Source organism: Microcaecilia unicolor, chromosome 11 (assembly GCF_901765095.1).
Source record: "Microcaecilia unicolor chromosome 11, aMicUni1.1, whole genome shotgun sequence".
NCBI lineage: Eukaryota > Metazoa > Chordata > Amphibia > Gymnophiona > Siphonopidae > Microcaecilia > Microcaecilia unicolor.
The window spans coordinates 107,907,052-107,920,000 of NC_044041.1; the positions used below are offsets into that span (position 1 = coordinate 107,907,052).

General features: G+C 43.8%; 1 protein-coding gene across 1 annotated transcript in view; it reads left to right on the top strand.

Moving 5' to 3' along the window:
* The first annotated feature begins 5,563 nt into the window (after nucleotides 1–5,563).
* Nucleotides 5,564–12,949, top strand: part of RANBP3 (RAN binding protein 3) — a 316,713-nt gene continuing 309,327 nt past the window's right edge. Inside the window, exon 1 of the mRNA XM_030219670.1 lies at nucleotides 5,564–5,646. Within this exon, the coding sequence (XP_030075530.1) occupies nucleotides 5,625–5,646 (22 nt within the window). The 5' untranslated portion in view covers nucleotides 5,564–5,624. The remainder of the gene's footprint in view (nucleotides 5,647–12,949) is intronic.

The following is a 12,949-nucleotide window of genomic DNA, read 5'->3' on the forward strand; positions in this document are numbered from 1 at the left end:
CTACAAAAAAAGCACTGAGTATAGGTATTACTAGCAGAGCTCTGCAATGGTTTTGTTTCTATCTCTCCTGTTGGTCATACCAGATTCTTTGGAAAGATACTATTTCTGAAGATTTTTGTCTTACAAGTGAAATGCCACTGGGCTTTCTACAACCAGTGGCGTAGGAAGGGGGGGGCGGTGGGGCGGTCCGCCCCGGGTGCACATGCTGGGGGGTGTCGGCTCGCTGGTTCCCTGCTCTTTGTGCCCCAGAACAGGTTACTTCCTGTTCCGGGGCAGAGAAAGCAGGGAAGCAGCAGAGCCGATGCAGCTCCCAGTGACGTGCACTGGGGGTGGATCGGCCCTTCCGCCTGCCCCCCGCTGAAAGGTAGGGTGCGTTTCGGGGGGTGCGCTCCGGAGGGGGGGGGCGCCGTGCCCTGCACCTGGGTGGGGGGGTGCGCAGCGGCGACCCGCCCCGGGTGTCAGGCACCCTCGCTACGGCACTGTCTACAACTACTACTACTGCTAATCATTTCTATAGTGCTACTAGACATACGCAGCACTGTACACTTTATAAGCAAGTACATTCTCTGTCCCTAGAGGGCTCACAATCTAAGGGCGTCTTTTACTAAGGTGCACTCACGTTTTTAGCACACGCTATAATTGTGAGCACGCTAAACGTTAGAGACGCTCAGAGGGATGCATTGGCGTCTCTAACATTTAGCGTGCCCACAATTTTAGCGCATGCCAAAAACGTGAGCGAGCCTAAGAAAAAGACCCTCTCAGTTTCTATACCTGGGGCAATGGAGAGTTAAGTGACTTGCCCAAGGTTACACTCTTCAATATCTTTCTTGCTCCATTAGCCACTCTTATACAATCTTTAGAACTTAGTCCTTACATATATGCGGATAATATTCACATTTTGGCAACTTTTGATTCAGAAGACACTTAGGGCCCTGTGTACTAAGCCGTGCTAGCGTTTTTAGTGTGCACTAAACGCTAGTCACCCATATCTTCCTATGGGTGACTGAGGGGCCCTTTTACTTTGGTGCCTACAAACATACAACACGCGCCGAATTGGAACTACCACCCAACTACTGCGTTTCTAGGGCAGTAAAATTCCATTTTTCACACACATCCAAAACATGCGGTAGAAATTTTCTACTGCGTGGCGCATACCTGGCGGTAATCGGCAGTGTACGCATGCTGACGATTACTGCCCGGTTAACATGTGAGACCTTACCACTGTCAATGGGTGGCAGTGAGGTCTCATGCCAAAAATGGACACGCGCTGGTTTTAATTTTGCCGCACGTCCATTTTCTACCACAAAAAAGGCCTTTTTTACAGAGGCACTGAAAAATGGACCTGCGTGAGTCCAAAACACGTGCCTACACCAGCGCAGGCCTTTTTTCGGCACGTCTTAGTAAAAGGGCACCTGAGCATTTAGCGCATGCTAATCATTAGCGCATGCTAAAAACGCTAATGCGCCCTTAGCACTACTTAGAAAACAGGGCCCTAAAGCTCTTACAACGTTGACCATAAATTAAGTACCATCTGAACATGGTTAAGAAATAATAGGTTACAAGTTAATATCAACAAAACCAAAGCACTATTATTCTCCAGAACTCCCGAACAGCCACTTCAAGTCCTTACTGTCTCAAATGTCGAAATCCTGGTTACTAATTCTACTAAAATCTTAGGAGTTATCTTTAATTCTGAATTTGACTTTTTGTTCACGTAGTTCTTCAGTTGTTTTCCATAGACTACAACAGATTTGTGCTACTCAGGGTATTCTAGAACCTAGAGAATTGCAGATTCTCATTCATGTTTATGTTTATTTTTTAAAAATTTGATATAATGCCATTTCTGGTTAGAGGTCACAGTGATTCAGAATGTAATAAGGGCCCCTTTTACCAAGCTGTGGCAAAAGGGGGCTTGTGCTGGCGTCGGCATGTTTTTCACATGCGCCAGGGCCCCCTTTTACCGCAGCAGGCAGAAGGGAAGTCTCTCTTTCCTGCAGGAAATGGCCGTGCGGCAAGTAAAGCACTTGTCACGTGACCAATTTGGGGGGAAGCCCTTACCGCCACCCATTAAGGTGGCGGTAAGTGCTCCAACGCTAACCCAGCAGTAACCGGGCAGTATGCGGTACTGCTCGATTACCACCGGTTACACTCCGGCGCTACAAAAATAAATATATAAATAAAATTATATTTTTGTAGCACATCTTCCTGATGCCAGAGTTCTGGTGCCACGCCACCTAGCTTGGCCTGTAGTGTCTCAAGCTCATGACCTGTCACACTTAGGGAAAACAGCACTAGCCCGCCTACTCAGTCGAGTAGTGGTGCTGGAAGGATTGGATAGTCTGGTTGCCACTGCCTCTGCCCGATGTACTCTCTGTGCCCAGAATAATGCTCGTCAGGGACCCCGTATTCCACCAGGAGTTCAGTCTAGAGGACTAACACCCTTTGAGTCCCTAGTCATAGACTTCACAGAAATGCCCAGGAGTGGTAGGCTCCGATACCTCTTGGTCATGGTCTCTTCTTTTTCTGGGTGGGTGGAAGCATACCCTACAGTCACTGAGAAAGCCACAGAAGTAGCTCGAGCCCTCCTTAGGGATGTCATCCCCAGGTATGGACTGCCCCTTGCCATAGGTTCAGATAATGGTCCCGCCTTTGTTGAAGCCACACTTCAGGCCCTGTCCCGCGCATTGCGCATTACTTGGAAATTGCATTGTGCCTACCGTCCCCAGAGTTCAGGGCAGGTTGAGCGGGCAAACAGAACCTTGAAAAATAGCCTAGCAAAGATTTGTCAGGAAACCCAATTGAAATGGCCACAGGCACTGCCACTAGCCCTCTTTCGCCTCCGATGTACCCCAACTAAAGGAACAGCCCTCTCTCCCTTTGAAATTGTGTATGGGAAGCCCCAGCCATTTTGCAGGGAATTAAGGGAGACATAGGGACTTTAGGGTCTGCCCAGGTGCAGGAGCAGGTAGCCCTCTTGGGCAGGATAATTTCTGAGCTTCAGTCTTATGTGAGAGAAATAAACCCTGTCCCCTTCCAGGCTCAGGTACATTCCTTCCTGCCAGGGGATAGAGTTTGGGTGAAAGACTGGAGGCTCCAGCCTTTGGGGCCCCGGTGGAAAGGACCTTTTACTGTTTTGCTTTCTACCCCTACAGCTGTGAAGGTCGCAGGGATAACTCCATGGGTCCATTGGTCTCGAATCAAGTCTGCTGATCAGACTGAGCCCAGCACGGATCAGACGGAGCCTAGACAGTGGAGAGCAGAAAGTGATCCAGCGGAGCCATTGAAGCTGCGCTTGACCCGAACCAAAGAATCTACTAGCTGAAAAGAAGGGTCAACTGCATACCGCAGGAGCTGCTGGACTTTGGCTTCATACTGAGACTCTTTCTTGCCTGATTCTGGCTTTCCTGGAATTTGAGAGCTTGATCCTTGTCAGTTGAGGTTCTATCCCAACTGGTATAAGAACTCAAAGACTGAGAACATTATATTAGAGTAATCTGTGACTAGCACAGACTGTTGAAATATTATTGCTTGATTAGTTTGCTGTATTTGTTTTAGATTAGGAAGAAAACTATAATCCCCAGAGTTTGAGTTGTGAGACTTATCTCTGCATAAGCTGATTTTAGTCTCAAAGGGGGGAATGAGGCAGCTTGGGCAAAAGAAGTCATATTAATTGGTGTTTAAAAGTTTGGTTCAGTCATGTAAAGTGCAGGAATGCCTTCTGGTTTCAATTGCTCAAGAATGTCTAGCTTTTGTTAGACTAAGAGGTTAGAAAGGTCAGGGAGAAGTAATTATTTACCACATCTGAAGGCTATTGGGCATAGTGGATAATCTCGAGGGATCAACAAGCAAACAGTGTTAGAAGATAGTTTTAAAAAGATTAGGCTAATGTTGGTTAGAAGAAAATAGAGTAGATTTTAAATAATTCTTGATGAGTTAGATTTTGTTTTATAAGGAATTCTGATTTCTGCTTATTTTAGAATATGTTTTATTCTGTGTAATTAATAAGTTCTATTTCTATGTAGAATATCTTTTCAATTCAACTTTGTCTGACCTTTCAAGTGATATCTCTGCAAGTTTAAATAGATCATCTGGTTTGAATTATCCACAGTCCTAGCTAGGTGAAAAAGGTCAGGAAAAGTCAACTTTGTTTCTTGATGAATAGCTAAGTGTAGGAATGGTCCTGAAAGTAATAACAAACCATATCTGTATGCCATTAAGCAAAGATTGGTCCCTTGACCCCTTAATGAATGCCAGAGTCCAGTTAGTAGATAGTATGAAGCTATGACTGGGGTTATGTGCATAATACAGAGATAGCTGACACAATGTCTAGTCTGAGAGGCCCAGGTCATAGGTCAGTTAGGAAATGTCTGGAACCTATGTAACTGATATTTTGAACATATGTGTAGAGGTGATTAGTTCAAGGCAGGGTAATCATCTATTCTTTACCATCTGGAAAGTAAGGGGGGCTAGAGGGGTTTAGGAATAGTATATAACTGAGAGCAGAAGCAGCTTACATCAGAAGGGAGAAGGAGAGAGCTAAGAAGAAGAGAAGGAGCTGAGACAGAAGCCATCAGATCCAGAGAGCTGAGAAAGAGAAGAAGAGACTTAGTGCTAATGTTCTACTTTGTTTGCTGGCAAATAAAGAAGATTTCTCTCTCATTCTGGTGTGTGCTGTTTGACTCCTGAAGTACCACAGATTCTGCTAACGATAGTGGTAATTCCTGCAACAGTACTTTCCTACCCCCTGGAGAGACCACTAGGGCCTTTCAAGGTAGGTATAGGGGACTGTAGTATACCGGGGGGGGGGGGGGGGGGGAGTGGCACTGGGCCCCCCAGACCCTCGGGCAGTGCCCTGTTGCCCATGTGGTCAGTTCACCCTGCTGTGTGCTAAATGTATGATTCACAGTTATGTGCATAGCTGCTGGCAGCATTCATGATCTGTGGAGAAAGTGGCATATCACAGCCTATGGCCAAAAAATGCACGCATCTGCAGGATGTGCCATCCTCTAGTGTGGGGATTCTCAGCTCAGTTTTAAGGACACACCAAGCTTGTCATATTTTCGGGATATCCACAGTGAATATACATGAGCAACCTAAAGTGCATGCGTCCATCCATGCGGCCTGCATCCTCTTGCGCAGGGGTTCTCAAGGAGGTCCTCAGACACACAATGCCGGTCAGATATTCTGGATATCAACAATGAGCTACAGTTGCATAGAAGCAGCACATTTACATTTCATCTCCAGCATATTCATTATGGATATCTTGAAAACCAAACAAGCTTGCTGTGTCAACAAGACGGGGTTGAGAACCATTGCTCCTGCCACCCGGGTACATTTAAGCTGGGAGACAAGCAGACACATAAGCACACGCATCCGCATTTCGCAAAGGCTCGTTCTCCAGTCTGAGTCTGACGTAGCAGGAATAGAGGTAAACACACGCATGCGCTCGCACACCTCAGATATTCCAGTCTAATGAGTGACGTAACTGATCTCCGTGGCGGATATGCGCATGCGTTCGGTTAGGCTCGTCCCCCTTCCTGAGAGTGGGTGACCTCAGCCTGCTCTCTTTTGGAGGCGGAGGGCTATACGCACGCAGCGCATTGTGGGAGTGAGTGAGAAGGAAAATGGCGGATCTTGCAAATGAGGGTAGGCGATGGAAGCGGGTGTTTCGTAACCGTTATAGTTCTGAAGGGGAGGGGAGTAAGAAGTTATGCCTATTCTGGGAGAGCCACTGGGGGAGGACAGAAGGGTAACGCTGAGTGTGGTTACCCTCTTCTTCCCATTTTTTTCCAGGTGTTCTAGCATTCACGGCCGCCGCTGCCCGGTTCCCTCCCGCTCGGGGATCGGCCTCGAGCTACTTCGCGGGCCGAACCCCAGCGGTACCGCGTACCTTGCGTTGGGAGGCTGTGGCACCATTGCTCTTCTGTGTAACTCAGGAAACTCCTGAGCGGCCTGATGACTTTATGTGAAAATAATCACTTCTTACATTGTGTGGTGATGAACTCTCTTTCCCTTGGGCCATAGATACCCGATCCGGAGACATTACTGCTCCAAACTCTGTCAGGACTCCAGGGCTGTTGTAGTGACCCGTAGTATCCTGCACAGTAATTTTAAATACGGTCTGCTCACCCAAATATCTCGTGGCAGCCTCTATTGGGCGTTGCAGTGTTTATATTTATGTGCAGCACGAGTGAACTCGTGGGGTTTTGTGGCCTTGTATAAGGTTTCATAAAGCTCTTATAGCCTCTTTCGTACGTTGTATGAATTTCATTATGTAGATGTTTTTGCTCAGAATTGTCAAATTGCCTTTATAATGGGAGGAGACAGTAGTCAGAATTTTATTTTTTGTCCTTTTTCTTCTTTTTAAAGTTAATTTTCTCAAGTTCATTCCGATGAAGGATTATGACATGTTATTTCTTTTCTTACTACATTTCGATTGTTGGCATCTTTGAGTACGATGCTTGAGAAGGCTATCTTTTTGCTGACTTTTAAACCAAATATAAAACTGTGTTTTAGAACCCGCTCTTTAAGTGGTGGGTTATTGTTTTGAATTTTTTTTCTGGTGTGTTTCTTATTAAAGCAGTAACGAATTTTTACACATTTTCAGCTGCCCTTTGAACATATTTTTATGCTTTCTTTTCTTTAATGTGTTATGTATTAATTTATTATACATTTTAATATTCTGTAAATCACTTTGGTGATGATTTAATGCAAACATTGGCTGAGGAAGTGATTTTATTCGTTCAGATAGTTATAAAAAGTTATGTTTGTTTTACTGCACTATCTAGTTATCTTGATTTTCTCACTCTTTGCTGGCATATTTATGGAATGTTACTTTCATTGCCAGCATCTGCCCTTTATTTTTATTTTTAACATTATCTTTTTGATGGTTTAGGTTGTTCAGGGTGATGATTTTTATTCAGTAGCTTTTCATGTCATAATGCCTTTTTTTTTTTTGCTTGACTGTGCTGTTAACCATTGTTTTTCACATATTTGTTATATTAGTTTTCATTCAGTAACACTACAGTAAAGGGAGCATTTGCTAACGTTTAGCATGTACTAACAGTAAATGTCTAAATTGGGTCCTTTGGCAGATGGCATGCACTAATATCATTATATGTGTGTAAATACAGGTCCAATGAGTTAGAACCTAATAATAGTTTTATTTCTTGCGCACGCTGGTTGAAGACAAAACTTGTGTTGTAGTTTAGACAGAATTAAAGCTAGCTAATGAGGCTGCTATGCAGTGATAGTGCATAATACCATTAAAAGATTTAATTTGCAAGTAGTAAATAAATGAATAGTAGATTTTAGCTAAAATCTGTGGGGCCGAGTAGATCAGTGTTTCCCAAGTCGATCCTGAAGTATCACCTTTCCAGTCAGGTTTTCAGGACATCCACAATGAATCTGCATGAAATGGATTTGCATAAAATGGAGGCAGTGTATGCAAATCAATTTCATGCATATTCATTGTGGATATCCTGAAAACCTGACTGCCAAGGTTATACTCCAGGACCAACTTGGGAAAAACTGGAGTAAATAGTGCCAGCCAATCCCAGATTCAGATGTATGCAAGAGCTTTCTTTTTGCTTCAGTGCTGATAGGACAGCACCAAAGGGAAAAAGAGGGGGCTTACACATTGCAATCATTGTGTACATTGGCTATAGTTGTAATAGCCACCTCTTTTATTTCTTCAAGTATTTGTTATACAACCAAATGGTACCCCAAGTTTCTGAAAATTATATATATATATATATATTGCAAATTTGCAGATAAACACATTGAATGCCAAGTCAGATTCATTTTGTACCTGTGTTCTAATATGCAGAGTTAATTTGTAGATTATAAAAAGGATGAATAAGGAAAGGACTATTTCAGTGAGATAAGTGCTGGAAAAAGATTTTTATAGGGCACATCTGATTTCACCAACTTGCATGTGAGACCTTGTTAGTGAAAAAAGGTGTTTTGATTACAAACTGAGCAAGTATTTGCTGTGTTGAATTGTTCAACTTCTGTTATAAATTGCTGATTTATTTGGTTTCAAGATAAAAACACGAGTGATTTTGGCACATTTGATAAGGTATGAAAGCACCAATAGGTTTTGCAAATTTGCCTATCTGAAGTCCTATGGAGGAGTGGCCTAGTGGTTAGGGTGGTGGACTTTAGTCCTGGGGAACTGAGTTCGATTCCCACTTCAGGCACAGGCAGCTCCTTGTGACTCTGGGCAAGTCACTTAACCCTCCATTGCCCCAGGCTTTGAGCCTGCCATGAGTGGGAAAGCGCGGGGTACAAATGTAACAAAAATAAAATAAATAAAAATTTGTACTTCTCGCATCCTCAAGAGATTTGTGTCAGTTTTTGTGAGAAATGCGTATTAAACTATTTGTGTTAAGAAAATGTAGCCAAAGGAGATGTACCAGATAGGAGGAGAGAGACTGATAAGCACAGCACAGGAGAGGGACCTTGGGGTGATGATGTCTGATGATCTGAAGGTGACAAAACAATGCGACAAGGCAGAGTGGCAGTGGCCACGGCCAGAAGGATGCTAGGCTGCATAGAGAGAGATATAACCAGCAGAAGGAGGTGTTGCTGCCCCCTGTACAAGTCATTGGTGAGACCCCACTTGGAGTATTGTGCTTACGTTTGGAGGCCATTTCTTGCGAAGGATGTAAAAAGACTTGAAGTGGTTCAGAGAAAAGCGGTGAAAATGGTATGTAGTTTGCGTCACAAGATGTATGAGGAGAGACTTGAGAGACCTGAACGGGTATAGGAGGAAAGGAGTGAAAGGGGTGATATGATGCAGTCCTTTTAAAAATTTGAAAGGTATTAATTTACAAACAAACCATTTCCAGAGATGGGAAGATGATAGAAGTAGAAGACATAAATTGAGGTTGCAGGGGGGCTTACTCAGGAATAATGTCAGGAAGTACTTTTTCGTGGAGAGGGTGATAGATACCTGGAAAGCCCACCCACAGGACGTGGTGGTGATGAGAACAGTAACGGAATTAAAAAATGCATGGAATAAAAACAAATGAATCCTATATAGAAGGCATGGAACCAAACAAGCTTAGTGGTGATTAGATAGCAACACCAGTAATTGGGAAGCAAAGCCAGTACTAGGCAGACTTCTACGGACTGTGTCCTGATCGTGGCTAGACAGATAAGCCATCGCTGGGCAGACTTCTACAGTCTGTGCCCTGATCATTGCATTGCATCCATTTTGAGAGCAGAGCTAGAATGGGCAGGAGTAATTTGGGACCACTCCTGCCCCAGCTCACCTCTAGACCAACAGGGATTGTGAGATAGGGCCTATGAGTGGGGGGAGGCGCTTGAAGGAGCCAGGGATGAGGGGGCAGCTCCTGTTCAAGGGGGAGGGAGGAAGTCAAACAGGATAAACTGAAAACACATTGTCGTTTTTCTCCGAAACTAGTCAGAAAAAAAGATTTTGGGTTTCGGCACTGTAGCCAAAACTGAAATTTGGTCGGCCTCTTGTGTAAGAAGCAGGATTGGAACCCTGACTTCTGATTCAAAGCCTGTAGCTAAATCTTGTGCAGAATGTGACTGGATGTAGCCAAGGAACCATATTTCACCACTTCTTGAGTGATTGCATTGGCTGATAGTTTCCATACATTCCAGATTCAGTTTTTTTTTAATGTTTAATAATAAGGGCCCTGGTTATTTCAGGGTCCAATTTCACAGGCCCATCCCAGACTGGTCCTGGAGATTGCAGGTTGAAAAGTTGTTATCAGGTCTGCAGGGGCTCATAGCAAAAAAAAAAAGTTTTTACTTGGTCTGTGGCTGTTTCCTGAATTAGGGAGTTGTGACCAGAGAATAGTCTCCTCTTTTTGCTGCCTAGTTTAGCTTGATGGTTGTGTTTCCCAGTAACACCCCACATTTTAGAGGGCTTCTGATAGGCCAGGGGAGAGGATTGGTTATTCAGAAGTGGTGTAATGTACCAGCAAATGTAGAATTGTGTTGTTTTCCCCTATTGCCTGTGTGTTTTGATCAGCTACTACTTCTTTACAGAAGTGATTTTTATGGGGAAGAATGGTTTATTTTTCAGTGATTTTTGTTTAATTTCTACATATTGGGTATTTTGCTAATTTCATTGACTTACTGTGTTGATTGCTTTATTTTGACTATGTTGTACTTCACCATAGGCACTTTCATGGAAGGACAAGCAACTGAGTAGTATCTATTTTTCATTTTTTATATACTGCCTGCAAGTCCAAAAGTTTTGGAAGCGGTGTACACTATGTAGAGTAGGTATTTTTATGTCCCTTGAGTTTATACCTGAGGAAGTAGAGGATTAAGCCACTTGCCCAACTCACAAGAAGGTGCAGGGGGATTTGAAATGGGCTCCCCTGGTTGTTGCCCTGCTGCTCTTAAGTGTTAGGCTACTCTTCCACCAAATGAATAACTTAGGGGGACTTTTACTAAGGAGTGCTAGCGTTTTTAGGTCATGCTAAAAATCAGCTGCTTATCCTAGAAATAAGCAGTGGATTTTCTCAAGTCCATTTTAATAATGGCCTATGGACTTTTCTTTTGCTTTTACCACATTCTCTGGCAGTGAATTCCAGAGTTTAATTACACATTGAGTAAAGAAATATTTTCTTTGATTCGTTTTAAATTTACTACTTTCTAGCTTCATCGCGTGCCCCTCTAGTCCTAGTATTTTTGGAAAGAGTAAACAATCGATTCACGTTTACCCGTTCCACTCCACTCATTTTATATACCTCTATCATATCTCCCCTCAGCCATCTTTTCTCCAAGCTGATGAGCCCTTGCCGTTTCAGCCTTTCCTTATAGGGATTTGTTCCATCCCCTTTATCATTTTTGTCGCTGTTCTCTGTACCTTTTCTACTTCCACTATACTGCACACAGTATTCAAGGTGCGGTCGCACCATGGAGCAATACAAAGGTATTATAATGTCCTCTTTTTTAAATTTTCCATTCCTTTCTTAATAATGCCTAACATTCTATTTGCTTTCTTTGCCACCGTAGCACACTCAACAATGACTCCTAGATCCTTTTCCTGGTCGGTGACTCCTAATGTGGAACCTTGCATCACATAGCTATAGTTTGGGTTCCTCTTTCTCACATGCATCACTTTGCATTTGCTCACATTAAACATCATCTCCCAAGGAAGTTCACAGCAACCATTTTGAGACTGAAGCCACTGGACCACTGGTGCTTCTAAGGTAGGCCCAGGGAAAGCCTGCAGTGGTGGCTTTCTATTAAGAGGGCCAGGGGGCCATGCAGCTCTCTTTTGGTCGGGGGGAGGAGTTCAGTTTAAGCCGAAGATGCAGTGGCTTTTTCAGCTGAGACCAAAACATGGCTAAATCCCGGTTTCAATGCTGAAACTAAAATTTGGTTTCCTTTATTGTGGACTTAAGGGGGAAGTGACTGTCATGCAATCTCTGTACGTGGCCAATTTGTTCTAGGATATATTGGTGAGTTTTCATGTTTTCTCACATTTGTTTTATTTCTAGCTGAATAATATTTCCCCTCATAAAGGCTTTTCCCGCCTCCCACAGAGTTGCATAATTAATTTCCCGGTTAAGTGGAAAGTTATTCCGTTTTCTAAATTTCAGTTGTTCCTCCTTTCTGGATAATAAATTCTTGTTAGCCCGCCACTGGTGTAGGGTATGACCCCCCCCCTCATCCCCCCTCCCCCCCGCACGAGAAAATTTCCCCAGGACCATGACATGAGCCGAGACCACAATCAGCAAGAGAGTTACTGCATTCTACCTTCCCAGGCATTTTTTATTCACAAACAAATTGTCAGTTCTGGGGTATGATTGGTACTTCCCTGAAAAAAACAGGTAAACTCTTTTTGGAGTCTGGGTTAAACACCCACCAAAAGACTTCTACGTGATATTTTCAGAAGCAGGACCTGAGAGTTTTACCCTTTCTTCTCCCTTCCTCCTCTGAAAGTCCTATCCCCTTTTTCTAGTGCACAATTCATGTTCCATCTCAATATGAGAGCTCCCTCTACTTCTCCCCAGATCCTTCTCAGGGCCTTCTCATGAGTCATCTTTTTGCCCTATAGGGGAATATAGGTTGACCAACGTAAACCTCCATTTATCATTATACCCAACATACCACCCTCCCCTAATCTTCTCCCTCCTTTTTCCTCTGCTATCATTGGGAGGTGTTTGCTTATCAAAATATCTACCGAAACGTGCACCCATCCCCAGTCCTCTCTTTGCAACTTCAGGACCTTCAATGAAAAGAGCCTGATCTCTTGAAGCAGTGCTATATCCACTTGTTCTATAAGGTGTTTCAGGACTCGTTTATGTTTAATAGAGTGGTTCAGTCCCCCGAATGTTCATGTTGCTATTTTTTACAAAGTACAGTTTAAGGTTAAAATGAGACAGGTGACCTACAAAGGATTTCCATTATGTAGCTTCCTGCAGGTGGAGATAGAAAACTGAAAACTGAGCTTTGACATAATTCTATTGGCATCCAGTCCAGCGCCTTATTATTTTCTATCTCCAGTAGATGGATGGACACACATTTCAGCCTCCGGTTCTGTTTTGCTCCTGATCCAGTTGGTCAGCTGCTGTCCAGTTGAGCGTTGCGAGTGGCTTGAGTCTGCAGAGTCATATCTGGGGGGGGGGGGGGGGGGGGGGGGTCTTCAGCTTTATCTCCGGTGCCTCTCAAATTTACTTCTTCCCTACCTTCATCTCTCTCCTGTTTCATTTGCAGCTCTCCTTTTCCAGAACAGCAACCTGTTAAAAAAAAAAAAGAAAGAGGAAGGAAAGAGGTTTGCTTGAGAGCGTGAGACAGAAGGGTACTGAACCTTTTTATCCTTTGGTAAGACTTGTGGAGACTGTGAGCTTGAAGGGGGAGAACTGGCAATGGTAAGTCTAAAAGAACTACTGGGGGGGGGGGGGCGCTGCAGGTTCTACTTGGTGCAGGGGACGGATCCTGACTCAATGCTTGG